Here is a 26,499-nt window from a genome sequence, read left to right on the forward strand (position 1 = left end):
TATGTTTTTAAAAATGTAATGTTTATTTACAAAGATCTATCCATTTATTTTAGGGAGCGCCCTGGAGCGAAGCCCAATCCCACACAGAGGTGACGACCAGAGCGCACATCAAGAGTTGGACGTCAATCCACTGTGCCACCCAGGCCCCCAAAAGTGTAATGTTTATTTTTAAAGGAAAGGTAGGGACGCCTGGGTGGCTCAGCGGTTGAGCGTCTGCCTTTGGCCCCCAGGGTGAGATCCCACGGCCCCAGGATCGAGTCCCCGGGCTCCCAGCATGGAGCTTGCTTCTCCCTCTGCCTCTCTCATGAATAAATAAAATCTTAAAAAAACAAAGTAAAGTATTCTTAATAACGGCAAACATGCACACACACACACAACCCGCATTAACAGCAGCTTTCTGAGGCATCAGTCATCTTCGGAGAAGAAAGTGGTCTTGAGAGTGGGAACCGCTCCTCTTTCGGTGACTGCGGCCCAGGAGGCCATGGGGTGGGCGCTGCGGGAGGAGGGGGCGAGCCTCCCGGCCCAGCCGACCCCTATCCCCCAACCGCCCCCAGCAGGGGGTTCACGCCCCGGCCTAGCGCTCAGGGCTCCGAGAAGCCCGCTCCGCCGGCAGGGCGCCTCCCCCGCCCCCGGTCTCCCCCACCCCACCGCACGGGACTGCCGGGCTGACTCCGCGTCAGGTAACAGGCAAACGGAGAACCACCCGCATGACGTGAGTCACATGCCTTGTTACAGAAAAAGAAGCGGGAGCTCAGACACGCCAAGGGCCTTGCGGGGCTTGCCCGACTGAGCAGACGAGGCTCATGGACCACCCCCACCCCCGGCCCGCCTGCGCGCCCCCTCCCCGCTTGCTGGCCCGGCCGGCCCGCGCGGCCACCCCCGCTCCCCGCCCCACTTTCCGGCCCGCCGGAGCTCTACTCCCCGTCAAGCCAGTCCTGGGCGCCAGACAGCCGCCGGTCCCCTCCCGCTTGCCTCACTTCCGGCGCCCGAGCCGGAACCTTTCCGATTCTGAAATCCGCGCTCCGGAAATGAGTCACTGTGCCAGCATCAAAGATGGCTCCCTGCCCTTCCGCCGCAGTGGTCAGTGGAGGAGAAGCGGGAGCAAACCCGGAAGTTGCCCGGCTCATCCATGGCAGCCACCGGGGGCGTGGCTTCCGGCGGCTGGAACCTGGGAGTCGGGGCGGCAGGGTCGAGGCGAGGCCGCGGCTGCGGCTGACAGGGGCTCCTCCCCCGACGGCGGCGGCTGGTGCCCAGGCGGACCCGCGGCCCCCAGCTCGGGGCCGCGAGAGGCGCCAGGGCCGCACCGGGGAATGGACGAGGGGAAGATGGACGAGAATGAATGGGGCTACCACGGTGAAGGCAACAAGAGCCTGGTGGTGGCCCACGCGCAGGTGAGCGGCGGAAGGTCGGCGCGGTCCCGGGCCCTCACCCCGTCACGGGGCATTCCGCGTCCCCCAGGGTGGGCTCCACGACCCGCCAGCCCCCCGTCCCCCACCTTCCGCCCCCGCGGTCCCACACCTCCCCCAGCACCCTTCCCCCGCCCCGGACGCACGCGGTGCCAGCTCCGAGCGGCCCGCCGGGAGGCCGCCCCGGGGAGGCTGGCGTGGGGGTCGGGGTGGCCCGGGAGGGTGTCGGGGCAGCCCAGAGGGTGTCCGGGCGGCTCGGGAGGGGGTCGGGCAGCGCTGCAGGAAGCATCCAGGGGCCTGGGGCGTTGCTGCAGCTGCTGCTGGTAATGGGGCCTCGCGCGGGCGCGTCTCCCAACCGGTAGAACGTAAAGGGTTTCTCGTAATCCCGTGAGGACACCCCCGGGACTGACCCGGGGAGGAAAGTTCGTGGGTCTATGTGGCCTCCCGCCCCGCTGGCGATTTGCTGCTACCACTAGGCTGGGGTGGGGGGCAGGGGAAGAGTCCCGGGTCCCCAGCGGGTAGGAGTTTGGTGCCGTCCCAGCCCTCTCGTTGTCGCCCAGGGCACTGTCCACCTTTGCGGAGTTCCCAGCGTGGACTCGCTGGAAGGAGGAGGCAGCCGGTGGGGTGCAGGAGAACCGAGAGAAGGTCATCCCCCTGGACGCCAGTCGGCAGCCCCTCCGGGGGTTCTGCCCGGCTGTGCGGGGTGACCTCGAGGGGACCTGCAGTCACCTGGTGGCCGCTGGAGTCTGCCTGGGTTTTCTTTCCCCCGTTAGCACATCAGGGGGCTTCGCTCCACGTCTTCACACCGGTGACCGACAAGGCTCAGCTAAAGCCATATTTGGTGGGCGGCTGTGGTGTTGAGGGGGGGGCGTTGACTGGTGCCCCCCAGCCCCTCAGAACAAATGCCTTCATTCCAGTTCCTGGGAGGCCGGTGCTGCACGGTCATGTTATCAGCCCAGGCTGGTTTTCCTTTCTCTCTCTCTCTCTCTCTCTTGACCTCATGGTCAGGCCTCCCTGGGCCCATGCCCTTCGTGTTCAGTGTGAGTCCGAACTGGTTCTGCACTTACTCCTTCCTGGTGGTTGTGGGTGTGGTGGGGAAGGACTCCTATCTGCTGAAGTTTCTGGTTGTGCCTCTTGAACGCAGGGAGGCCTTCTGCTTCTCGTGGACCTTGAGGCGTGGGGCAGAGCCCGGGAGGCAGCGCAGGGGAGGCCGAGTGTGCAGGGGTGAGCACCCCAGACTCATTTCACGCCTTCCCAGGGCAAGGGCAGTTTCGCCAGGTTCTCCAGGTTGGGAGAGCACATTCCCTCCCCTCCTGCGACAGAACAGCCAGCCAGTCCTCTGCCCCAGGGTCTGCCCTGAAGGAACATATGGTGGAAGAGCTTCTGGCTGGCAGGTGGGGAGGCTCTGAGGGGGCAGGATTGTGAACTGCGGGGCTCAGGTGTGCAGGAGCATGTGTGGGCTCCGGAGGTCTGGGCAGTGAGCCCTGCGGGGAGGCTGGTTCCTCACAGGGTGCTTCCAGGTGGTCCCTCCTCAGTGGGCCAAGGGCTCGTATCTGCTGCCCTGGGCCTGGCACTCAGCACCCCTGGGTCCAGCGCTGGCCCTTCATGCTACTCTGATGCTGGGGCCTGCCCAGCACTGTACTGCTGGGACTCTAGGCACCCACCGCATGGAGGGGTCCTGGACAAGGGCATCTCCCCAGTGGGCGTGTGCTGTCCTCCCCCACCGCAGCCCGAGGACGCTGTCACTGTTCTAGCAGTGGTTATACCTGTGCCCTCACGGAGCTGTGGTCAGGCTGTGGCCACCCTCGCCGGCTGTCTTGTGGGATTCCTGTCTCTGCTGCTCCTGCAGTCACCCTCTGTGCCTTCTTGTCTCAGTGGCTTCGGGTCTGGCCTGACCTGCGAAGGTCCTTGGAGTCCTGGCCTATATGCCATCTCTGAAGCGTCCTCACCTCAGGGTCCTCACAGCCCCAGGGACGCCTTGCTCTGTTGGCAGGCAGACATGAACGACCTCCCAAGTAGAGTCTTCTGCGAACGTTCGAGGGAAGCAGCTTGTTTCTGCCTTTTCCGGTTTGACAGGCTTCCTTCTGAGATCCCGCGGGGGTGTTGGATCCTGTATCTGCAGCGTTTTGATGCCCGGGTTGTGTGTCTGGGTCCCTGCGATGTGAGCTTTGAGCAGTTGGGGCCGTCGTCTTCTGTCTTGGGTCCAGGGTTTCTGTCCGTAGAGCAAACGTGCTGGCGATGTTGCAGGCAGACGAGAACTGTGCTATTTTGGGTTTATGTGTTGGAATATGGCACATTCCCAAGTCCTGGCCACTCCCTTCTTTAGTTTTCTGCTGAATCTAGTTCAAAGAGTCTTAAGTTTTTGTTCCTTCTAGTATTTTTTTTTTTTTTAACAAGTAACTTATTCTGTATTTGGGATGTTTAGTGATGGTTGTCCAGGTCGATGCAGCCGATGGGATTCCTTCCCTGGGGAGGCCTCAACAGTGAGCTCTGCATGGCCCTGGCTGTGATTTGCCCCCTGGGTCACTTGGGCTCACACATTAGGCTTTGTTATTTCCAAACCATATTCCTTCTGGCAGTTTCCAGCCCTGCCCCTGGGGAGCTGAGCTGGCCTTCCTGGCTCCCTGGGCTGAGCGGGTGGGCCCCAGGGCCAGGTCTCCAAGGTGGCTTGCAGGCTTCCCCTCCTACCTTGCGCTTCCTGGGTACAGCAGTTGCCCTGTTGACTAGGGAGTTCAGCAAGGTTTCTATGTCTCCTGCAGGAGGACCAGGTGCAGAATGGGGTCCCCCACCTTGCTGTGAGTGTGTTTGGACACCTGGGGGGCCTCTGGGGGCTTCGAGGGCTCCCTGCATACTTGCTCATGCTTCTCTGGGATGCCCTCACTGTGTGTTCAGACCCTTCTGTTTCTCTTCTGGCTCTCGGGTTTCCCATCCCTTCAGGGAGACCACCCAAGGGTCCCTTCTACCGTGGCCCCCAGATGTCGGCCTCGCTCCACTGTCCTGTCCTCAGCCCCACTGCTTGAATCCCTGACTGTGGCAGCGGTGGGTGCAGACAAGGCAGTCGGAGCTGTTGAGGAGAGTCTTGCCTGTGTGGGCCCCTGCTGTCCCACGCAGCCCTCCCGTGGCTTGGCCCACGACCTGCCCTGTGTGAGGCTGTGTGACTCTTGTGCCCCCAGCGTCCTGCGGGTGGGCATTCTGAGCTTCGGCGGGGCCTCCGGAGAGGTGGGGCTGGCCTGACTCCCCCTCACTGAGGGCTGAGCCTTTCCCGTGAGTTGCCTGGTCCCCACTGCCTTGGGGTCTTCCAGGCGTGTCTTGAGCCTAAGATGGCTGCCCTGCTGGCACCTGCGGGTGCACTCCAACCTCGTCTGTGCCCAGGGCCCTGGAGCCTCGATTCGGCCACAGGTTCCTTCCCTTGGGTGTCTCAGGGCCCCTTTAGCATGTTGGATTTTGTGGTCTTTCATTCTTATTTCTAATCACTGCTTGCTGTCTCTGCCCAGAAAACACAGAATATCGGAGGAAAGGCAGTGAAGAGCACACAGTATTTTCCCACTAAGAAAATCATTTTGTCACCACTTTGATGTACTTTCATTTTTATGCTTATGAATCCTACATTTCCTTTTGTGTTTCCCACTTTTTCACCCGCTCTCACAGCATCAATGGGTAGAAAACCCTTCGCCACTGCGTCAGGGCTGGAGAGCCCTCCGCCAGTTGGACCCAGCTAGGCTGCACCGTTAGGGTCTTAGTGTTTGGAACAGAGCTGGGTTCTTGCTGGCTCGCAGGTGTGTCTCCGAGGCTGCCTGGAACAGATTTGCTCCCTTGGAAGCAGCAAACGCTTCTGTCCCCTTCCTGAGTGACAACTCGTGTCCTCCAGTGTGGGCTTCGGGGGGTTTGATATGCATGTGTCATGTCTGTGGGAATCCTAGATTCCTGCGTGGTGTCCTTGAGGGCATGAACGGGGTGGAAGGCCCTCCGTTTCCTGCAGGGTCTCCCCAGCCCCTCCCTTTCTCTCCACCTTCTTGGCATTTTGTGCTGGATGTGAAGAAATTCCAGTTGTTGCTCCCTGGGGACACCATCACTGCTGTTGAGTCCATTCAGACCGTTCCATACAAACTGAGTGTGCACATACCTTTTTTAAAACTTTTTATCGGGCAGCTTGGGTGGCTTAGTGGTTTAGTGCTGCCTTCAGCCCAGGGTGTGATCCTGGAGACCTGGGATTGAGTCCCATGTTGGGCTCCCCGCATGGAGTCTGCTTCTCCCTCTGCCTGTTTCTCTGCCTCTCTATGTGTCTCTCATGAATAAATAAATAAATCTTAAAAAAATAAAAAAAAAATAAAACTTTTTATCTTCTGAACTTTTAAAAATGAAGTGTAACAAACCTACGGAATGTGCCTGGATTTTAAGTGTATTGCAGAGTGTCTGGACCTGTCATCCGGTGACCAGGCCTTTCTAGAACGTTCGTCAGGGATGGTCCCACCACCTGCGGGGTTGCCATCAAGTCTTGGTCTTCCCAGCTTTTGAACTTGATGTGAGCGGAACTTTGCCCATATGCCTCTCACCCGTGCGTGTGTCATATATGCCGTGTGTACCCCTTGCTCCTTCACCAGTGGATGACGGCTGCACCTGTGTCTGTGGACGTTGGTCTTAGTTTCCGGCGCCCCACACTGTGGACGGGTTCAGCCCCAGTGCCATCGTTGGCACCTTGGGTCATTTCCAGTTTACTTGGAATTAACCACACTCCCGTGTCCGTGCACTGCAGTTACTTCCTTGAGGTTGATTCCTGGGCATGAGCTGGCGGGGCCAGAGGTGTTCCGTCCCTGTTTGCCCTCCCCACAGCCACCCCGCGGCCCCAGACTTGGGCGCGCACTGACCGGACTTCGTTTTATTTCCCAATAGCGTTGTGTGGTGCTGCGTTTCCTGAAGTTCCCTCCAAGCAGGAAGAAGGTAAGATTGGTGGGTTTGCCAACCTGTCATTAAAACAGTTATTTAATAAAATTGATTTATTTTCCTGATATGGAAGTATTAGTGCTGATTGTAGACACTCAAATGTGACGCAGCAGTCAGTGCAAAAGTGGGTTGTCCATAGTTCCTGCAGGGCCAGTGTTCTGACCCCGGGTCACTGTGGGCCCCCTGGGGAGACTGTGGGTGCTGAGCCAAGGGTGGGCAGAACCCTGGGGCTGGGCTCCGTGCTGTGCTGCGGGCATATGCTGGTCAGAGTTCCAGCAGGTGGCATCAGGCTGGCAGGTGGCATGTGGGGTTTCTGGCCTGCACAGTCGGTGGGTGCTGCTCTGCTCCCCACCCCACCTGGAGCAGAGTCTGTCTCCCCCCAGGTGGGAAGCGGCAGGGGTGGTTACAAAGAGCAGGCTGTGGGGTGGAAGCTGGGCTCTGCAGAGGGATGAGTCAGTGCCTGGGTCAGAGATGTAGCTGGCCGGCAGGTGAAGTGGATGACTGTGGAAATGAAGGTTGTAGGTGAGGTCAGCCTCATAGAGGGAGGCTGGGGCACTGTTGGGGGGCTGCTGCGGGGGGGGCGGAGCTAGAGTTGGTGTGGTCAGCCGGGAATGAGGTGACCCCGGGCTGGCGAGAAGCATGCAGGGTGGTGTGTTCCCTTTGGGATCAGAGTGGAAACCAGAGCCTTGTCCAGGCAGCTTGCACCACCCCCCACCCCGAGCCATGCACACCCGGAGAGGCCACGTTCTCTGGGTGCCTCGTCAGCCTTTCCTGCAGGCTCACTGGGTTAGCATCTTCCAAGGCAGTAGTTTGTAATTGTTTTATGACTTGCATGACATGACCCCGACCACGGGGAGAGGGGACTAAGATGGGGAGCCTGACGCCAGGAGCTCTGGCCACAGCTGTCAGTGCCTCTGGGCACCCCGGGGTCTCCTGTCAGGCGTTCCTCCCACACCAGCCTCGGTCTGCTCGTGATCTGGGACCCTACAAGCATCCGCAGCCTGCTGGCCCCCCCAGCCCTGCCATTCCCCCTGGGACTTGCCACCCTGGGCCAGAAGGAGGGATTCACTGATTTCCTTTCTCTCCCAAACCTCACAGCCTGTGAGGTAATGCCCCTGACTGAGGAGGAGGTGCTCTACATCTGGGTGCTGAGGATAAATCCAAATACCTAGTGGTTTTGGGCCCAGAGAGATTTTCAGAGTGGCATTTGTCAGAGGGCATGTCCTGGGTGGGAGGAGGACAGGGGCCTGGGCTGTGGGACGGGCGCTCCCTCTGCGTAGTGTGATCCCCGCCATCCAGGCCTCCTTGTGCTTGTGTTTTACAGACGTCAGAAGAGATCTTTGAGCACCTACAGAACATAGTGGACTTCAGCAAGAACGTCATGAGAGAGTTTTTGGGGGAGAGCTACGTCCATTGTGGGGTGAGTGACTTATTTACACAGTGAGAGTTCACAGGCCCGTTCTATATCAGGAGTACCATTAAGAGTAGCAGCTTATCCACTGTCATTTGGACCTCTGTACTTCGTGACGACCCCGTGTTCCTATCCTGTGTGCTTCTCTCTGTGCTACACGGCAGGATCAGAGCCACTAGTTCTCTTCCTATTTTCTAGCTGAGAAGCAGGAGGTTCGGAGAGACCACTTAAGACTGCGTCTGCCGGGACCCCTGGTCCCTGCCACCCCGCCATTATGGGGGGCGCTCCAGCTTGGTGCAGCTCCCGGTGGGGGGGGGGGAATCTGCCACAGGTTGGCCCCCTGGGGAGCTGGTGGGGCAGTGTTGGCTGAGGAGCTTCAGCCCTACCCAGTGTGGGCTCACGGGAAGGGGTGTGTCCCTACGACCTGACCCTGGCTGCCCAGGTCCCAGTCTGGGGGATATGCTGTCCTGGGGTCATGTCTCCTTCCTATGGCCCCCTGCTGGCCTCCTAGATCACCCCAGGGTGGGGGTGGGGGCTGCACCGGTGGGGAGGCTCCTGCGGTCCTCCTGGGGCCCCCCAGAGTTCAGTTCAGCTGTGAAGGCAGAAAACCCCTGGCTGTGGGGGCCCGGTGTGTCTGACTGGCCTGGATGGTGTCTGAGTGGATGCAGCCATGCTGATTCCCAGCGTCAGCTTGAGGAGAGGGTGATTCCTCTGCCTTACCGCACATGGGGGGCTCTGGGCCTTTTTCTTGGGAGGATCTGTGCCGAGGGCAGTGGGGAGCTGGGGGTTCCAGCTGACGGGGACTGGCAGGTGGAACAGCGTCAGGATGTGCCCCCAGGGCCCAGGGGGGCGCTCTGGCTCCAGGTCGGGTTGTGTTTGTCCCAGGTGGACAGGGCTCTGGGCGAATGAGGGAGCCTGCTAGGTCACATCCTGGGAACATCCACCCCACGGACATGCCTCCTCTGCATCCCCTCCAGGGCAGGTGCCTGTCAGCGGGCAAGTTGGTGGGCTACGCCGTCCGCTGAGCACATCTGGGGAGGGAGTCCTCAGTTAGTACTTTGTGTGGTGCTGGCCACCTGCCCTGCTGATGACCGCCCCCGGTCCATCCATCTGGCAGGATGGCTTGGTCCATGCAGGCTCAGGAGGCTGAGTGAAGGCTTGGTAAATGTAGCCCGGTGTTAAGGATCCCTAAAACAGAACTAACTCATCATAAAATTGGGAATTTAAAGTTGTTGGAAGAAATGCAGTTCTACTTTTACCTGGTGTCTGACGTGGCAGGGTGGTGGGTGGACTCAGGGCTGGGAGTAGCTGCATCACTTTTGGCTCCCCATGGGTCCTGTCCGCCGCTTGCTGCGCTCCCCTCACAGTGGCCTCAGCTGTTGTGGGTGCCAGCGTGCAGGCACGGTAATCTGCTGGGGGCGCACCTTTCACCTGGAAGCCTGTCGCTTCCTCCGCAGGAACCTTTGTGTCTGTGTGATCGGGTTGTGTCCTTAAGATAACAGCAGTTTTTCCTACTGAACTCACATACTGAGTCATTTGTTACTATGGGAAAATTAACGTAACATAAAATTAACCATTTTAACCATTTTTGAGCGTGCAGTTCTGTGGCGTGGGCACATTCTCGCTGTTGTCTGGCGCGCCGAGTGTTTCCTACATGTTGTTACAGGAAGTGGTGCAGCTGCCGTTAGATTTCGTGAAGCAGCTCTGTGTGAAGATCCAGTCCGAGAGACCAGGTAAGCCTTCCACCTGCAGCTCTTGTTGGTGATTTATTTTATTTATTTATTTATTTATTTTTTCTTGGTGTTTTAAATATTACATTTGGAACATGTTTGACAACGATTTGTATGATATGAGGTCAATGTAGTTTTCAGCAGTTTTGCCAGAAACTTCGTTCTCAGCCTGAAGTGCTAGGAGCTCATCTGAGCCATGCCCCACACAGGGGGCCGAGGGAGCTGGTGCAGCGTGGACGCGGGGAGGGGACGGGGCTGCCTGGGCGCTGTGGGGTCAGCTGCCCTGAGGATCATCTCCCAGAAGCTGGAATCCACCTGCCTGCCCGTCCTCCTGCCTGCCGCCCTTCTACCTGCCTGCCCGCCCGTCCATAGGCCCACTCGTCCTCCTGTCTGTCCACCTGCCTGCCTGTCCACCTGCCTGCCTGTCCTCTTGTGGGCGGTGGAGGGTCGTGAATTTCAGTGGGTGGAGCTTCCCTCTTTGCCCCCGTGCCTTCCTGCACTTGTTGGTGGCAGTAACAACAATAAGTGCATCAGAGCTTTTCCTTTCAGGGACTGGATGTGGTGCCCGTGGTGTGGACGGAGGCCCTGCTGCCTCCTGAAGCAGCGCCAGCTGATGTCTGGTCCTGTGGTTGTGAGGGAGAAGGCTTCTGGTCTGGGGCACCTTGCGGAGCAGGGCTCCCTGGCGGGGGAAGGAGGCTGGGCTGGGTCTCGGCCACTCCCCTCGGGGTGGGGACAGACAGGCGTGCTCTGGGGGCTCTGCATCAGCCTACATTTGAAACGACTGTCTAAACGTGTGCCATGTACAGTCGTGAGAACTGCCCTTGTGGTAACGCCTCGCGATTGGCCTTGTTGCCTGAACAGGGGACAGCCCCCCGCCCTGGGCCCTGAGGCTGCGTCCTGCTCGTCTGGCCTGCGCCCAGCAGTGGTGGGGAGCATGAGGCCCCCGTATGTTTGGGGGCCCCCACAGTGACCTCAGGTCTGCTGGTTTGCTAGAAGGACCTGGACCTCTCTGTGGCCTCATGGCTAAGGCTTCTCGTCCCGCAGGATGCAGATGACACCCAGACGAGGGCAGTGGGGCACTCGGGTGCATTTGGGAGATGGTGAGCTCCCAGGCAGCCTTTCTGCCGGCCCCACATGCACGGGGCTGGCTTCTCCCACAGGGTGTGACTGCACACAGGGAGGGCGCTGGCCACACTACAGGGCCTGTGCCTCCCCTCCCCAATGGAGCACAGTGTCATACTTGTGTGACCCAGAGGCCCTAGATAAACATGGCAGGACCCCAGGAGCCTGGGGCCACAGCCTCTAGGGCAGGGATGAGCCTCCCCTGCAGAGGTCCCCATGTAGCCAGCAGCCATCTCTGAGTCTTGCGCCCGAGTCTTACAGCTTCTCTTGGCTCTTCCAGAATCTCGCTGTGACAAGGACCTGGACACTCTGAGTGGCTACGCCTTGTGCCTTCCCAACCTAGCCCGACTTCAGACCTACTGTTTTGCAGAGCACCGGCCGATTCTGTGTGTGGAGATCAAGGTGAACTGTGTCTACGGAGGGGGAGGGGGTGGGGGTGGGCTGAGGGTAGACATCTGTGTCTGCTGCCTGTAGTGCAGGGTGCAGCCAGCCAAGGCTCCCCTCCGCGCCTGCTCCCCTCTATGTCTTCCCCCTCAGCCTCCTCTCCCCACTCCTCCCCAGCCCCCTCCCCTCCTCCCTATCCCACAGGGCCTCCCCTCCTCTCCCCCCATCCTGATCCCACCTCTCACAGAGTCTGCTTGCTCCCCCTCCTTTGCATCTGTCACCTCACCTGCTGCTCTGGTGCTTCCCACTGGCCAGATCCACAGGTTGATGCCCATGTCTGGTGCTTCCCATGGGGCCAGCTGGGGACCAGCCCTGGCCAGTGGCCACCAGAAAGGACTGTGCTGGTTCTGCCCTCCCTGCTTCCCTGGGGGAAGCTGCCTGCCAGGCCCCATCCCCTCCTTCTAAGCTGAGCCCCTTGGCTGCTGGGTGACACTGTGCACGGCCCTCCAGGAGCTCCCACTAGGAGCTTGTTCAGGTGCCACATGTTTGATGGGTGGCCATGCCCTTCCTTTGCGTCCTACCCAGGAGAGACGAGAGAGCCTCGTGTTACTCTTCCAGAGGCACATCCTCCCCCCTCCCCCCGCCATGCAGGAGAGCCAGGGCATGGCATCAGCTGTGCTGCCCAATGTGCCCGTGTCCCCCCTCCCCCCGTGTCCCCCCCCCCCAGGGAAGCCTCCCAGATGTCCCAGGCCGTGATTCCTGGGTCGTGTCCCCTGGGTGCTCTGTGGGGCCTGATGTCCTGTTCGCCCAACCACAGGGTGAGTGTGCTGGGTCCTCAGAGTGCTGACACCAGGCACTCATTGTCTGTGCCCCGAAGGCAGCAGATGGGGGTGCCTGGGTGGCTCAGGCGTCGGACCCATGACCTCAGCTGGGGCTGTGACCTTGGGGCCATGAGACCGAGCCCTGTGTGGGGCTCTGTGCTGGGCGTGGAGCCTGCTTGACGTGCTTTCTTTCTCTGTTCCTCTGCCCCCTGCTCACGTGTGTGTGCTTGCTCACTCTTGAATGAATGAATGTTGGATGGCAGTGGGTGTTCTGGGAGCCCAACAGCTGTGGATGGGCCTTCCTGGTCAGCCTGTATCCCAGGGAACAGGGCTGCTATTTCGAGCTGGGGCAGACTGCACTCCTATAGGCCTTCTTGTCGCGTCCTGTCACAGAAGAAATGCAAAGCTGCCCTGCATTGTCCTCTGGCCACTAGTAGGGCACCTCTGCTTTCCCCACGAGAGCTCTGGCCTCAGACTCTGTAGTGGCAAAGATTTTATGTGCTGTGAGGAGGCAGGTGCCCACTCCTGCCGGGGCTGCAGATAAAAGCAGCTTTTGGGGACAGATTGATTCCTCCAGTATCTTATCTGTCATCTCGTCTCCTGAATGGATTTTTTAGGATTTATCCCTAAACGTTTTTTTCTTCCTTGTTTATTTTGCAGCCAAAATGTGGGTTTATTCCTTTCTCAAGTGATGTTATGCACGAGGTGAAGCACAAAGTGTGCCGTTACTGCATGCACCAGCGCCTCAAGGTGAGATGCGCGGCCAACGGCGTCTGCCCGGGCCCCAGGGCCAGCGTGGGTCCCAGGTGTGGCCGGATGAGTAAAAGAAAGTGTAGATCCTCCTTTTTTCCTTTACTTTTTCTTTCATAAGTAGTTCATGTTCACCTTTTTTTTTTTAATCTCAAATTGAGATGTAGTTCACATATCTTAAGTTCACCCATTTAAAGTGCATAATTCAGTGGATTTTAGTGACTTTGCATGATGGTGCTGCCATCATCACTCAAATTCCAGAATAATTTCATCACCCCACAAAGCATCCTGTCCCCATTAGCAGCCACTCCCCAGATCCCATCCAGCCAGCCCCTGGTAGCCACCTGCCCCGTGGATCAGCCTGTTCTGGACATTTCACATGGATGGAATCCCGGCCCCTGTGGCTTCAGCTTGAACACTGTTCCATTGTATCATTCATCTCTTGATGGCCGTGTAGGTTGTTTCTGCCTTCCAGCTGTTGTGAGTGGTGCTGCTGTGAACATGCACGTACATGTGCTTGCTTGTTTGCATCACTGCTTTCATTTCTCCTGGGTTGAGTCCTAGGAGTGGAATTGCTGGGTCTCAGAGAGATTGTTTAGTTTTTTTTAGCAAATGTCAAGCTGTTTTTCACAGCTTATGCGCCATTTTGTATTCCTGCCAGCAATGTCTGAGGGTCTGATCTCCTCACATCTTTGCGGGCACTTGCAGTGTCTGTGATTATAGGGGACCCCGGGGGGGCATGAAGTGGCACCTCCCTGTGGTTTTCATCTGCGCTTCCCTGATGGTTTACTGATGTTGCCTATATTTTCATGTGCTTATCGGCCATTGATATTTCTTTTGAGGAACATCAGTTCAAGTCCTTTACCCATTATGAATTGGGTTATTTTTTGTTGAGTTTTAGGGGTTCTGTATATATTTTGGATATTCTTTATCAGATGTGTGATTCGCAAGTATCTTCTCCCATCCTGTCAATTATCTTTACTCTGTTGAAGGTGTCCTCTGATGCACAAAAGTTTTTAATCTTACTAAAGTTTAGTTTGTGTGTTTTTCCTTTTCTTGTCTGTGCTTTTGGTGTCAATAGCTAAGAAATCATTGCCTAATCCAAGGTCATGAAGCTTTTCCCCTATGGTTTTGATCCATTTTATGTTAATTCTTGTATTTGAAAGGAGATAAGTCTCCAATTTCTTTTGCATTTACTTCTAGTTTTCCCAGTACCATTTGTTGAAATGACTGTTCTTTCTCTATTGAATGGTCTTGGCTCCCTCATCAGAGATGTTTTGGCTGTAAATGTGGCTTGGTCTGGGCTCTGTTCTGTACCAGCGGCCTCTGTGTCAGTCCTTATGCCAGCCTGGTGCTTTGTTTTGATTCTATAGCTTTGCAGTCAGGTTTGAAATCAAGAAGTTTGAGTTCTCCTGCTTTGTTCTTTTTCAAGATTGTGTTGGCTTTTTGGGACTCCTTATACTTACATATGATTTTGAGGATTGGATTTTTCATTTTTGCAAGAAAAGATTGAGGTTTTTGACAATCGCAGGAGCTTGTAGATCACTTTGGGTAGTGGTATTGCCATCTTAACAGTATTAAGACTTAAAATCCATGAACACAGGCCGTTTTTCCACTTATTTAGGTCTTAAAATTTCAGCAACATTTTATAGCTTTTAGGGTGCAAGTCTTTTACCACTTGGGGTAAATATATTTCTATGTATTTTATTCTTTCAGGATATTGTAAATATGATAAATGGAATTACTTTAATTTTCTTCTCAGACTGTTTATTGCTGGTTTATAGAAACACAATTTTTTTGAATATTTTATCCACTTATAAGAGTGAGAGCACAAGCAGGGAGGCAGAGGGAGAGGGAGAAGCAGCAGACTTCTCACTGAGCAGGGAGTCCAATGTAGGACTCAATCCCAGGACCCTGAGATCATGACTTGAGCTGAGGACAGACACTTAACTGACAGAACCACCCAGGAGCCCTGAAGCACAACTGATTTTTGTATATTGATCTTGTACCTGTAGCTTTGCTGAGAGGTTTTCGTGTAGATTCTTTGGAATTTTTTAAGTAGAGGATCATGTCATCTCTGAATAGAATTTTCTTTTCCAATTTATTTATTATTTTTTTAAGATTTTATTTATTTATTCATGATAGACATAGAGAGTGAGTGAGGCAGAGACACAGGCAGAGGGAGAAACAGGCTCCATGCCGGGAGCCCGACGCGGGACTCGATCCTGGGACTCCAGGATTGTGCCCTGGGCCAAGGGCAGGTGCTAAACCGCTGAGCCACCCAGGGATCCCCTCTTTTCCAATTTAGATGTCTAGCTTCTCAGGGAATTGATAGGGATCCCACTGAATTGCAGATCAATTTAGAAGGTATTGCCACCTCTGTATTCTGTGAACACAGGATGTTTTTTCCTTTATTTAGGATTTTTTTTTTTTTTTTAAATTTTTTATTTATTTATGATAGTCAGAGAGAGAGAGAGAGGCAGAGACACAGGCGGAGGAAGAAGCAGGCTCCATGCACCGGGAGCCCGATGTGGGATTCGATCCCGGGTCTCCAGGATCGCGCCCTGGGCCAAAGGCAGGCGCCAAACCGCTGCGCCACCCAGGGATCCCCCTTTATTTAGGATTTTAATTTCATTCAGTGATGTTTTATAGTTTCAGTGTCTAAGTCTTAGACTTAAAAAAAAAAAAAACATTTATTCATGAGAGACAGAGAGAGAGAGGCAGAGACACACAGGCAGAGGGAAAACCAGGCTTCCTGCAGGGAGCCCAATGGGGGACTTGATCCCAGGAGCCTGGGGTCACGCCTTGAGTCAGAGTCAGACGCTCAATCACTGAGCCACCCAGGCATCCCTCTTAGACTTCTTTTGTTAAATTTATCTCTAAGTATTTTATTATTTTGGATGCTCTTGTAATTTTTTATTTCATTTTAAGGTTATTACATAAAAATATAATTGATTTTTTAAATATGTGTATTTCACAATTAAAAATATATAACATAAAACTTACCATGTTAACCATTAAGTTACATTGTTGTGCAGCCATCACCACCACCCATCTCCAGAATTTTTCATCATCCCAAACTGAAACTGTTAAAACAACTCCATATTTCCTTTTCCTCAGCTTCTGGCAACCATCATCCTAGTTTCTGCCTCTGAATTTCACTACTGTAGCTGCTTCAGATAAATGGAATTATACACTATTTGTCCTTTTGTGACTGACTCATTTCATTTATGTTCTCAAGGTTTTCCACATTGTGAAATATGTCAGAATTACCTTCCTTTTTAAGACTAATAGTCCATTGATTATATATACCACATTTTTAATCCATTTATCCAGTGATACACACTGAGTTGCTGTCTTTTGGCTTTTGTGAATCCTGCTCTTTTGAACATGGGTGTGCAAATATCTCTGAAATTCTCCTTTCGGTTCTTTTGACTGTATACCCAGAAGTATGATTGTTGGTCATATGGTAACTTTGTTTTTTTAAAGGTTTTATTTATTTGTTCATGAGAAGCAGAGAGAGAGAGAGAGGCGGAGACACAGGCAGAGGGAGAAGCAGGCTCCATGCAGGGAGCCTGATATGGAACTCGATCCTGGGTCTCCAGGATCACGCCCTGGGCTGAAGGCAGTGCTAAACCACTGAGCCACCTGGGCTGCCCGGTAACTTTGTGTTTTTTGTTTTTTGTTTTTTTTTTTAAATTTTATTTTTTTTATTTATGATAGGAATACAGTGAGAGAGAGGCAGAGACACAAGCAGAGGGAGAAGCAGGCTCCATGCACCGGGAGCCTGACGTGGGATTCGATCCCGGATCTCCAGGATCGCGCCCTGGACCAAAGGCAGGCGCCAAACCGCTGCGCCACCCAGGGATCCCAACTTTGTTTTTAATTACAGGGAACCACCATACTGTTTTCCACAGCACCTGGGCCATTTTACATTACTGCCCAGGGTACATCAGAGTTCCACTTTCTCCACACCCTTATCAACACTTGTTTCTGTTTTCTGATAGCAGCCATTCTAATGAGTGTGAGGTGAGAAATGCACCTGTTTTTTGTATATTGATATCCTGCCATCCTTCATGAACCTGTTTCTTTGCTCTATTTTTTTTTTTTTTTTTTGGGTGGTGGTGGTTTTTTATAATTTTCTGTGTACATGACCAGATCACTTGCAAAGAGGGATAGTTTTACTTGGTCTTTCTAATCTGGGTGCCTTTTGTTTTTTTTCCGTAATTGATCTGGTTAGAACTTGTAGTAGAAGCTCGAGTGGACATCCTTATCTTGTTCCTGATCTCAGGCGGAAGCTTTCAGTCTTGCATCACTGAATGTAACATTCATTGTGAGCTGGTCGTAGACATTTGTTTTGAGTTTTTTCTTTTTTTTTTAATCATAAAAGAATGTTAGATTTTGTCCTACATTTATTGAGATAATCATGAGGTGCCTTCCTTTCTATTATATTGATTGACTTTCACATGTTGAACCACCCTTGTATTGCTGGGATAAAGTTCATTTTTATTGTGGGTATGTAGTCCCTTAAATGTGCTGCTAAATTTGGTTTGTTTTTATTGAAGGTTTTTTCTTTTTCTTTCTTTTTTTAAAAGATTTTATTTATTTTCACGAGAGACCGAGAGAGAGAGAGAGAGGCAGAGAGACATAGGCAGAGGGAGAAGCAGACTCCATGCAGGGAGCCTGACGCAGGACTCGATCCCGGGACTCCAGGATCACACCCTGGGCTGAAGGCAGGCCCTAAACTGCTGAGCCACCCAGGGAGCCCCTTGAAGGTTTTTTCTTAAGAGATGTTGGCCTGCAGTATTCTTTTCTAGTGAAGTTTTGTCTGATTTTGGTACCAGGCTGGTAACTTTGGGTTCACAGAAACAAGTTAGGAAGTGTTTCCTTCTCTCCCTTCTAATTTTTGGAAGAGTTTGAATATCGGTCTTGATTCTTCTTTAATCATTTGATAGAATTAAGTGAAGTCATCTGGTCCTGGGGTTTCCTTTTTTGGGAGATTTTTGATTACTGATTCAGTCTCTTACTGTTATTCTGTTCAGATTCTCTATTTCTTCCTCAGTTTTGGTAGTTGTGTGTTTTTAAAAATTTGTGCATTTCATCTAATTTGTTGATTCATAATACTCCTCTAAAATTCTTTTTTATTTCTGCAAGGTTGGGAGTAATATCCATTCTTTCATTAATTTTTTTCAGATATTTTTTTGATCTGGCCAAGGGATTGTAATAGTTGATCTTTTCAAGAAACAACTTTTGATTTTGTTCTTTTTCTTCATTTTACCCCCTGTTCTTCATTTCATCTTTCTCTGCACTAATCTTTACTCTTTTTTCCCCTTTATCTGCATTGGACTCAGGTTGGCCTTATTTTTCTAGTTGGTGAGTGTAGAAACTTAGGTTATTGATTGAAGGTTTTTCTTTTTTTTCATATAGGTATTTTACAAGTATAAATTTCCACGTAAGCACTGCTCTTTCTGCCTCCCATAAATTTTGGTATGTTGTATTTTCATTCTATCTCAATTTTCTGATTTCCCTGTTGATTTCTTCTTTGACTCATTGATGGTTAGGAATGTGTTTAGATATCTCATATTTGTGAGTTTCTCAAGAAAATTTTGTTTTTTTGCTATTGATTTCTAATTTCATTCCACTGAGTTTGGAGAACATTTGCATGACTTCATGCCCCCTTGAGAATGTTCCATGTTTACTTGATTAGAATGTGTATTCTGCTGTTTTGGGGTAAAGTGTCCTCTAGATGTTTATTAGGTCTAACTGGTTCAGTGTGTGGTTCAAGTCTTATGTTTTGTTGTTGATTTTCTGTCTAGTTACTCGTTTAACATTGTAAGCTAAACAGTCTAGCTCAGTTAATAACAATTTAATTTCACTGGTGTACAAAAACTCTGCCTCTTGTAGCTTTGTTGCCTCCCCCCTCGTAAATTAATCTTTATACAAAAAAAAATTAATCTTTATACTTATTTTGCTCGTCAGTACAGATTCCTTTGGCCAGGTGAGGGACATTCTGTTTTTAAAAGGGGATGGGATAAAAAGTTATAAAAAGAATATATATTGTCTTTTATGTTTACCTACCAGTGTAGTTCCTTTAGCACTGTGCTCTTTATTTCATCATGTGAATTCAAGTTACTATCTAAGTGTTCTTTTCAGCCTGAAGGTTTACTCTTGTAGGGCAGGTTAGTGAACACGTTTGGTTTTTTTAGTTACCATTTATCTGGCCGTGTCTTAATTACTCCTTCATTTCAAAGGATAGTTTTATAGATGAACTTTTGGTTGACAGTCTTTCAGCACCTAGATTTCCTTGAATTCCTGCAACTAGTAAGTCTTTGCTCAGGGCCCCTGTGTGTACACGGGGCCACCGTCAACACTCAGCCAGGCGCTTGCAACTCTACTTAGCCTTCACTTCCTCAGATCCTCAGATCAGCAGAAGGTGAAGGCCTTTTTAAGGTCTTTCCAGAGCCTGTGCATGGCCTTGTAGATGCTCAGGTCATGCTGGAGCTTTCCAAAGCCCTGTGTAGATCTCATTCCTCAGCGTTTTCTTTTTTAGCTTTAGGTTAGCCTAATTGTTTGTTAAACTGTTATCCACTCTCTCAAATAGCCATGAAGTTAAACATTTGCCTCTGATGGTTTTCACAAATGCCACTTGGGAGAATGTCCCTTTTGCACCTGGAAAGCTCTGAGTCAGGTAATGAAGATGGGAAATGAAGAGAGGTCACATAATGACCATTCTTTGAGAATGAGAGTTTGGAGAAACTCCTGCTTAGTTCAGCCCTGAAGCCTCTGGTGGCTGCTGGGCTTCTGTTTTTACCAGCATCGGGCTGTTTTTTCTTTTTTAAGATTTTAATTTATTTATTCACGAGACACAGAGATAGAGGCAGAGACACAGGCAGAGGGAGAAGCAGGCTCCATGCAGGGAGCCCGATGTGGGACTCAATCCTGGGTCTCCAGGATCACACCCCGGGCTAAAGACGGTGCTAAACTGCTGAGCCATCAGGGCTGCCCTGGGGCTGTTGGTTTTTAAGATTTCCTTGGAATTAGAAGAGTGGATAGAGCATTAAAAATACCACAAACTTCACTGTTTTTAGATGTGGTCATTTTTCTTGAGTAAATGGTCCCCAGAGTGTTGCAAGCCTTTGGTTACTTTTCAGAATTCTGAAAGTTTTGATTCTGACCGTTTTCTCCTTGCCTCCTTATGGAGGAGAGACTTTTCCAGAGGTCTTTACTCCCCACTTTTACTGACTCACCTCACCTTTTCTTGTGGTGTTAACAACTTGAGCTATTCCTTTTAGGAGATGATTTTCATTGTCACTATTCATTTGATGGATTTTTAGGAACTGCTTTTTACTATGAAGCAGTACCTGCTCATTTAACTGGTAAGATACGGAATTGTAGGAATTAGGTCACCTGATTTCCCAGAGGTAACCCAGTCAGTTTCCACATCCTTCCAGACTTCTCTCTCTGCCAACACAAATATACATGTTACCCAGCTGGAAATGAGATGATGCTTTTTCCCATGTGTATTCTAGCGTGTACTTACATGTGCATGGACACATACTTTTATAAAGCAAATATGGGGTCTCACTATATGTTGTTGCTTTGTTAATTGCTTTTTTCACTTAACTAATCCTTGAGGACTATTGTGTATCCTTCAAGGCTTTTTCAACATATATTTGGATATATGCACGTATGGAGACAGTTTTTTTTTTTTTTTTTTTAAGCAAAGTAACATCATTTCCACTTACACAAATTGCTTTTTTCCTTGAGTAAATGTTGGTGATTTTTCATTTTGTCTTTTTCCCGTAAGTAGCTGGCTATCATTTATTCATTCCTTCATTTAGCATATGGCTGCCTTTTTTTTTTTTTTTTTTTTTTTTTTAGGATTTTATTTATTCATGAGAGAGAGAGAGAGAGGCAGAGACACAGAGGGAGAAGCAGGCTCCATGCAGGGAGCCTGACGTGGGACTCGATCCCGGGTCTTTAGGATCAGGCCCTGGGCCAAAGGCAATGCTAAACCACTGAGCCACCTGGGCTGCCCAGCATGTGGCCTTCTATGTTCTGGTCCATGGAGCAGATGCGCTGCCAAGTTGTTTCCAGATCTCGCTATTAGAGTCAAGCTGCAGTGAACATCCTTGATCTTGTGACTCCTCAGAGATTTGCCAAGTCAAGGGGTACCCATATTTAAAATTTGATGGAAACCAGCAGGTTAACTTTCAAAAGGTTGTGCCAATTTATCTTCTCTCTGAAAATATGAAATTATTTGTTAGCCACACTCTCCTCTTCATGAATATTACAACTTTAAAAATTTGTTCATCTGATTACCATAATTTAGCTGTGTCATTTTGAGAAGGTCCCTGCTGCTAGCTTCCCTGATCCTGTGGAGAGTGGGGCTAGAGCTCCTGAGTTTGGGTGAAGCCCTGGCTGCAGCTATGGCCTCTGCTGGGCCCCTCAGCACCCTGTCAGCTCACGGAGGCGTTTGCCCAGTGCTGCCCATCAGTCATTTACTCCACTTGCTGCTTTAACAGGTGGAAACTGGGAAGTGGAAGCAGATAAGCAAATACTGTCCCCTTGATCTCTACTCAGGGTAAGAGAGCACACCTTGGTAGTGCCACCTCTGGGAGGTGGGGTGCAGGGAGCGGGGCCCTCTCCTGCTGGTGTCTAGGGCCCTGGGCAGAGCTCCAGGCTCTTGGCTCCCACAGGTGAGCCGTGGGAGGCAGCAGCTGGGGAGTGGAGGGGTTTGGGGGCAGTATGGGCGGCCTCCCCCACTAAGATGGCTCCTTAGCCCACAGAGCCTGAGGACCTCTTAGGCTCCCAGTAGCACGTCCTATCCCCTGAGCCATGGGCCGGTGAAAGCAAAGACTGCATGTGATTCTATCAGCAGTGTCTTCTCCTTTTAGAAACAAGCAGAGGATGCACTTTGCCTTGAAGAGCTTGTTGCATGAGGCCCAGAACAACTTAAAGATATTTAAGGTAAGAGTTGTGTTTGCATGGATTTGAGATGTGGGTGAGAAGGGGCTTCGCCGTCCAGTCCCTCAGCCTCACAGGCCTGGAGTGGGGGTTGCCGCCACTGCGTGGGGGCTGCAGTGTCTCCTGCCCCAAACCGCAGGCCTAGCCCTGGCCCCCTCTTGGTGGCAGCCTCTGGTGCCTGGTCCTGCTAGCATGTGGCCTGGCCCCGCGCCCCTGCCCTGGCCCTAGAGCTCCTGCTCACCCTTTCGTGTGCCGCCTTCCTGCCAAAGGCCCATCTTGGGTCAGTGGTCTTATGATGGTTTTCCCGGGCCTCATGGTCATCAGACACCCAAGTTGTGTGCCTCTTGCTCTGATGTGACAGGAGACCCAAGTGGGGGCAGGGGGGGCATCACACATTCTCCTGGATCCCAGGGCCCAGGGGTATGAGGAGGGCCCAGTACACACTTTGTGGACTGACATGTTGTGTGCTACCTGGGGACAGGGCAGGCTTGTCCTCTGTCCCAGCAGCTGGCTCAGGCTCCCTCTTGAGGCCACTGACGGCCTGGTCAGGACCAGAGGTGGTGCTCCAGGGTTGTGTCCCTGACAGGGTGGGCAGGATGCCATGCTTTCTGGCCTCAGGGGGCTCCTGGGGCTGCTCAGCATGGCCTGTGGCTTGAGAAGGGTTAGGAGGGAAGTCCTGCCCCACGGGGGACAGCCACAGGCTGAGTGTTGAAGGACCTGGATTGTCCTGAGGTTGTTGACCTCATCTTTCAGGTAAGGGAACCAGGGGACAAGGAGTCGGTCACACCTGGGGATGGCTGCTGCTCAGCGTGCAGGGATCAGGCCCCGAGGGGTTATAGGACAGCCCCCCAGGGGTCCCTGCTTGCTGTCCTGGGAATGTTGGTGCCATGAGAGTTTCTTTGCTGGACATGGTTTAAAGGCAGGGATGGTCTTGGGGATGAGGCTATCCACAGTGACAACATGGGTGGCCTCTCCGCCTGCAGGAAGGACAGAGGTCCCCAGATACAGGTGCCCCTGACTACTCAGGGTCATGCTGACCCTGTCTTCGGGGAGCACGGGGGTCACAGGGCTCCTTGAATACCAGGCATGAGTCTTCTGGGGTTTGGGCTTCGGGTGGTGCTTGCCTGAGGTTCTCTTTCCTTTGTTCTTTTCCCCATCAGTCAGCGACGCGGTGCGCGTGGGGGCAGTTTCCCTGGAGGGTCACGGTGTGCAGGGCCCAGACAGGCACCCATCTTGCACAGTGGGCATGGCCATGGGGGTGACGGGTCCCTGTCTCTCTTCTTGAAGAATGGTGAGCTGATCTATGGCTGCACAGATGCCCGCAGCCCTGTGGCTGACTGGACGGAGCTCGCGCACCACCTGAAGCCCTTTTTCTTCCCTTCTAACGGCCTGACTGGCGGGTCCCACTGCACGAGGGCTGTGATCCGGGACCTGGTGCACGTCATCACCCGGGTGCTGCTGAGCGGCTCCGACAAGGGCCGGGCGGGGACCCTGTGGCGGGGGCCTGGGCTACGGGGTCCCCGTGTCTGTGAAGCCAGCCCTTTCAGCAGGAGCCGCCAAGGTAGGCCGGGCGGGGAGGGCTCTGGGGGACGGGGGGTACCTGCCAGGGTCCTGCCTGGCCTCACGGAGCTCTCGGAAAAAACAGCCCGGAGCTCTCGCGGGGGCAGCTTGGGCCATTAGGGCCTCCTTGCGGCCACCCTGCTGGGGATGCTCCTGCCTCACCTTCCCTGGGGATCTGGGGCCTCCCCAAAACCACCACCCTGTGTCTCTATGTCCCTGTAGTTTGCTGAGTACCTCCCCACTGGCCTGTGGGCCTGCCTGGCCACCCTGCAGGGGAGGATCTCCTGGGGGCCCGCAGCTCCAGGCCCCAGGGTGGGGTGTCCCAGCTTAGAGGCAGCTCGGCGGCCCACCTGGGTTTGTGCTGAGTGTTCTCGGGCTCCTTGTTGTCCCTGGGCTGCTTGTGGCCTGTGCACAGGAGCCGAGTCAGGACCTCCTTAGGCACTGACGAGGAACGCTCCTCATTCCTGTTTTGGGTTGAAGGCCCCATGGGGTGGCACAAGGGCAGCAGCCTGTTCCTGCACAGTGTGGGTGCTGCTGTACTGGCCAAGCAGTTACCCCGGGACTGCACGGCACCAGCTGTCTGCTGCTTCTGCGAGTTGTTCTCAAAAACACATTTTTTGGCCTTTTTCTTGAAAAAGTGATACATGATCATTTCAGAAAATTGTGGTGGAATTATGCCCACATTTGGGCTTCTGAGCAGATGGCAGCATGTGGTGGGTGTGGAGAGCCCCAGGGACTGCTCCCCTGGCCCCTCCCGGACATGTGGCGTCAGCAGGACCCTGGGGTGTGTCTGAGGCCACACAGCCACCCTGGAACCTGGTATTTTGGCCTAATTACCAAATGTGTGTCCACAGTTGTAGTTCTTGAATTTTTACTGATGATGAGGTAGGCATTCCGCGTTGGTCCCCCATGGGTCTGTGCTCTCACGTGGTCGTGTGGCCAAGTGGGTCCTGCCAGCAGTGGGATGTCAGAGGTCAGAGTGTCTCCCACTGAGGGGAGAGGGGCCAGGACTCACGGATGCCCTGGTGCCCTACCAACCCTGTGCTGACTGCTCTGCCGTGGCATGTTGGGCGGTTCTGCCCGCTGTCCTGTGTGACCCTGGGCTCTGCAGACACGGCCTTGCAGGGGAGGATGTGCTTGTGATTTTACACTTCATGTCTGGCTTGCTTGTGTAGGCAGAGGGCTGTCGAGGCACGGAGGTTGGGGCTGACGTTTGACCAGGAGAAGTGCGCAGACACGCAGGTCCCTTGCTGTGTCTGGCGCCTGGCCTGGCACCCCAGCAGCTCCGTGAGGCAGGTGCGGCCCATGCCCAGGCTTCCTTCGGTCCTTGACTGTAAACCTCTTGTTTTCCTGATGTTCTTGGTAGGAAAAAACAGCCCGGAGTGCTCGGGGTTACCGAAGGGCTGTCTTCTGTACAAAACCCTCCAGGTGCAGATGTTGGACCTGCTGGACATCGAAGGCCTCTACCCCCTGTACCGGCGGGTTGAGCGGTACCTGGAGGAGTTCCCTGAGCAGAGGTGAGGCCCGGGCTCTGAGCATCCTGGGTCATCCCAGCAGGAAGACCACCTGCCCTGCCCCGGACTCTGCTCCTATGAAGACCCGACCCTGTCCTGTGTCGGCTGAGCCTGCAGGGGGCAGTGCTGCTCCACAGCTGACCAGCAGCTTCTGCCCCGGCTGGCGGGCCTTCCTGGACAGGGTCCTGCGGTCGCTGGGGCCACAGGCATGGGGCCGGCTGTGGTGTCCCCCAGTCTGGACCCCCCTCCGCCCCCTGTTCCCTTTGCCTCTGGCCTGGATGCCATTGGTCATGAACAGGACACAGCCTAGGCTCCTGTTGTGCTCTTGCTCTTTTAAAACTCTTGCTTCAGACAAAGCCTAGTGTTAGGAAGATGCGGGTTTTTAGATGTTTAAAGGCAGGGGTGCTATTGTTGAATTGTTAGCTGTTTAAGAAACCCTCTCCAGGCAGCTCTGCCATCTGGTTTTTTGTGCTTTCTCCTTCAGAAAAATGTTGCAAATAGACGGGCCTTATGATGATGCGTTTTACCAGAAACTGCTTGATCTTTCCACTGAGGATGACGGGACGGTGGCCTTTGCGCTGACGAAGGTGGGCCAACCCTTCTGGAAACACTTGTGCTCCATAGTCTCTGATTTAATGCAGACTTGGAGCTTTCCCAGGATGCGTCGCTTCCCTTCCCGGCTTCTGAGGTTTACCGCACAAACCCTGGGGAGTTCCACAGTGGCATTTTTGCAGGGGCCCGGGTGGTGGTGACCCACACCTCAGCTTTCAGGAGAGGAAGATTTCCTTCCCCCACGTATGTCCCTCCCCCTGCAGCTCCCACTGGGGCTCCCCACCGAACCCAGGCCTAGCCCTGCCCCTCGGGGCATCAAGGCTCCCGGGACATGGAGAGCAAGAAAACTGCATCTTAATTTTCACTCACCTTTGACTGAAATTCAGCGTTTCCTCCACTGTGAGTGTGGCAATAGCCACTGTCGGGTCAGCAGGACCCTCGATGTTGCCCTGAGAGAACCAGGGCCCTTGTCTCTCACTGTGGTGGCTGCAGACACCCCACATTTCCTTTAGCTGCTGCTCCTGAGGTTTTGTGCTTTGTCCTCCAGGAGGCAGGGATTGTCACACATTGGTTTGAAAAATATTCTGATAGCTGATATTGTTCTGCCATTTATGATCTGCGTTTAAAAATGTCAGTGGGAGGGAGATTGCAGGCACCCCGGGCTGTCAGGGTTTGGAGCGCGGCACAGGTGGTGCACTGCCCAGAGGCTGTCTCTGTGCGAAGGGGTGGCTGCCTGCAGCCCTCGGCTTGCCTGCCGCCCCCGCCTTTGTCTGGTCCCCACTGGGCGTTAGTTGCTTCCTCTCCCGGGGCTGTTGTGGTGCCAAGGAAGAGGATAGAGGAGGTTGGGGGCCATGCCCTGAGGTACTCAGGGCAGGAGGCAGCCACACATGGAGTCCTTGCACCGGAGTAGAGCCACAGAATCTCCCATGTTGTCTGCAGCTTGGGCACAGGGATTGAGGACCAGGTAACCCACTGCTGCCATTTTCCACAGAAGCGGGTATTTGACTTCTTTTATGTACGTTTCTCTAGGTTTCAGAATTGCTACAAGATAAACACGGATTATTTTTTTATTTCTGTTTTTAACCTCATATGTAAACCTAATCTTTGGTGAGGGACTCAGGCAGTCCTTACGCTGACCAGAGTGCATAAAGTGAGCACCAGGCTGGGCTAGTGCGGGCACAGAGACAGCTCACTCATCCCTGCTGGGGGCAGAGAGGAAGTCACCTGGGGAAGCAGTGGCAGCCTCTCACCTGCCACCTGCAAATGCCCTACCCACCAGCCTCACTCCTGGGCCTGGGCCGTGGAGAGGGGACTGCTCATGCTCATAGCCCTGAGCACTGG

General features: G+C 53.3%; 1 protein-coding gene across 1 annotated transcript in view; it reads left to right on the forward strand.

The window, feature by feature from the left end:
* The first annotated feature begins 267 nt into the window (after nucleotides 1–267).
* The window catches only part of IPPK (inositol-pentakisphosphate 2-kinase), a 41,477-nt gene continuing 15,245 nt past the window's right edge, over nucleotides 268–26,499 (forward strand). Inside the window, exons 1-11 of the mRNA XM_041745729.1 lie at nucleotides 268–1,391; nucleotides 6,297–6,344; nucleotides 7,672–7,767; nucleotides 9,425–9,491; nucleotides 10,891–11,012; nucleotides 12,476–12,565; nucleotides 21,091–21,149; nucleotides 21,463–21,535; nucleotides 22,820–23,093; nucleotides 24,459–24,609; nucleotides 25,091–25,193. Coding sequence (XP_041601663.1) covers nucleotides 804–1,391; nucleotides 6,297–6,344; nucleotides 7,672–7,767; nucleotides 9,425–9,491; nucleotides 10,891–11,012; nucleotides 12,476–12,565; nucleotides 21,091–21,149; nucleotides 21,463–21,535; nucleotides 22,820–23,093; nucleotides 24,459–24,609; nucleotides 25,091–25,193 — 1,671 coding nt within the window. The 5' untranslated portion in view covers nucleotides 268–803. The remainder of the gene's footprint in view (nucleotides 1,392–6,296; nucleotides 6,345–7,671; nucleotides 7,768–9,424; nucleotides 9,492–10,890; nucleotides 11,013–12,475; nucleotides 12,566–21,090; nucleotides 21,150–21,462; nucleotides 21,536–22,819; nucleotides 23,094–24,458; nucleotides 24,610–25,090; nucleotides 25,194–26,499) is intronic.

This window comes from Vulpes lagopus, chromosome 2 (assembly GCF_018345385.1).
Source record: "Vulpes lagopus strain Blue_001 chromosome 2, ASM1834538v1, whole genome shotgun sequence".
In the NCBI taxonomy this organism is placed as follows: domain Eukaryota; kingdom Metazoa; phylum Chordata; class Mammalia; order Carnivora; family Canidae; genus Vulpes; species Vulpes lagopus.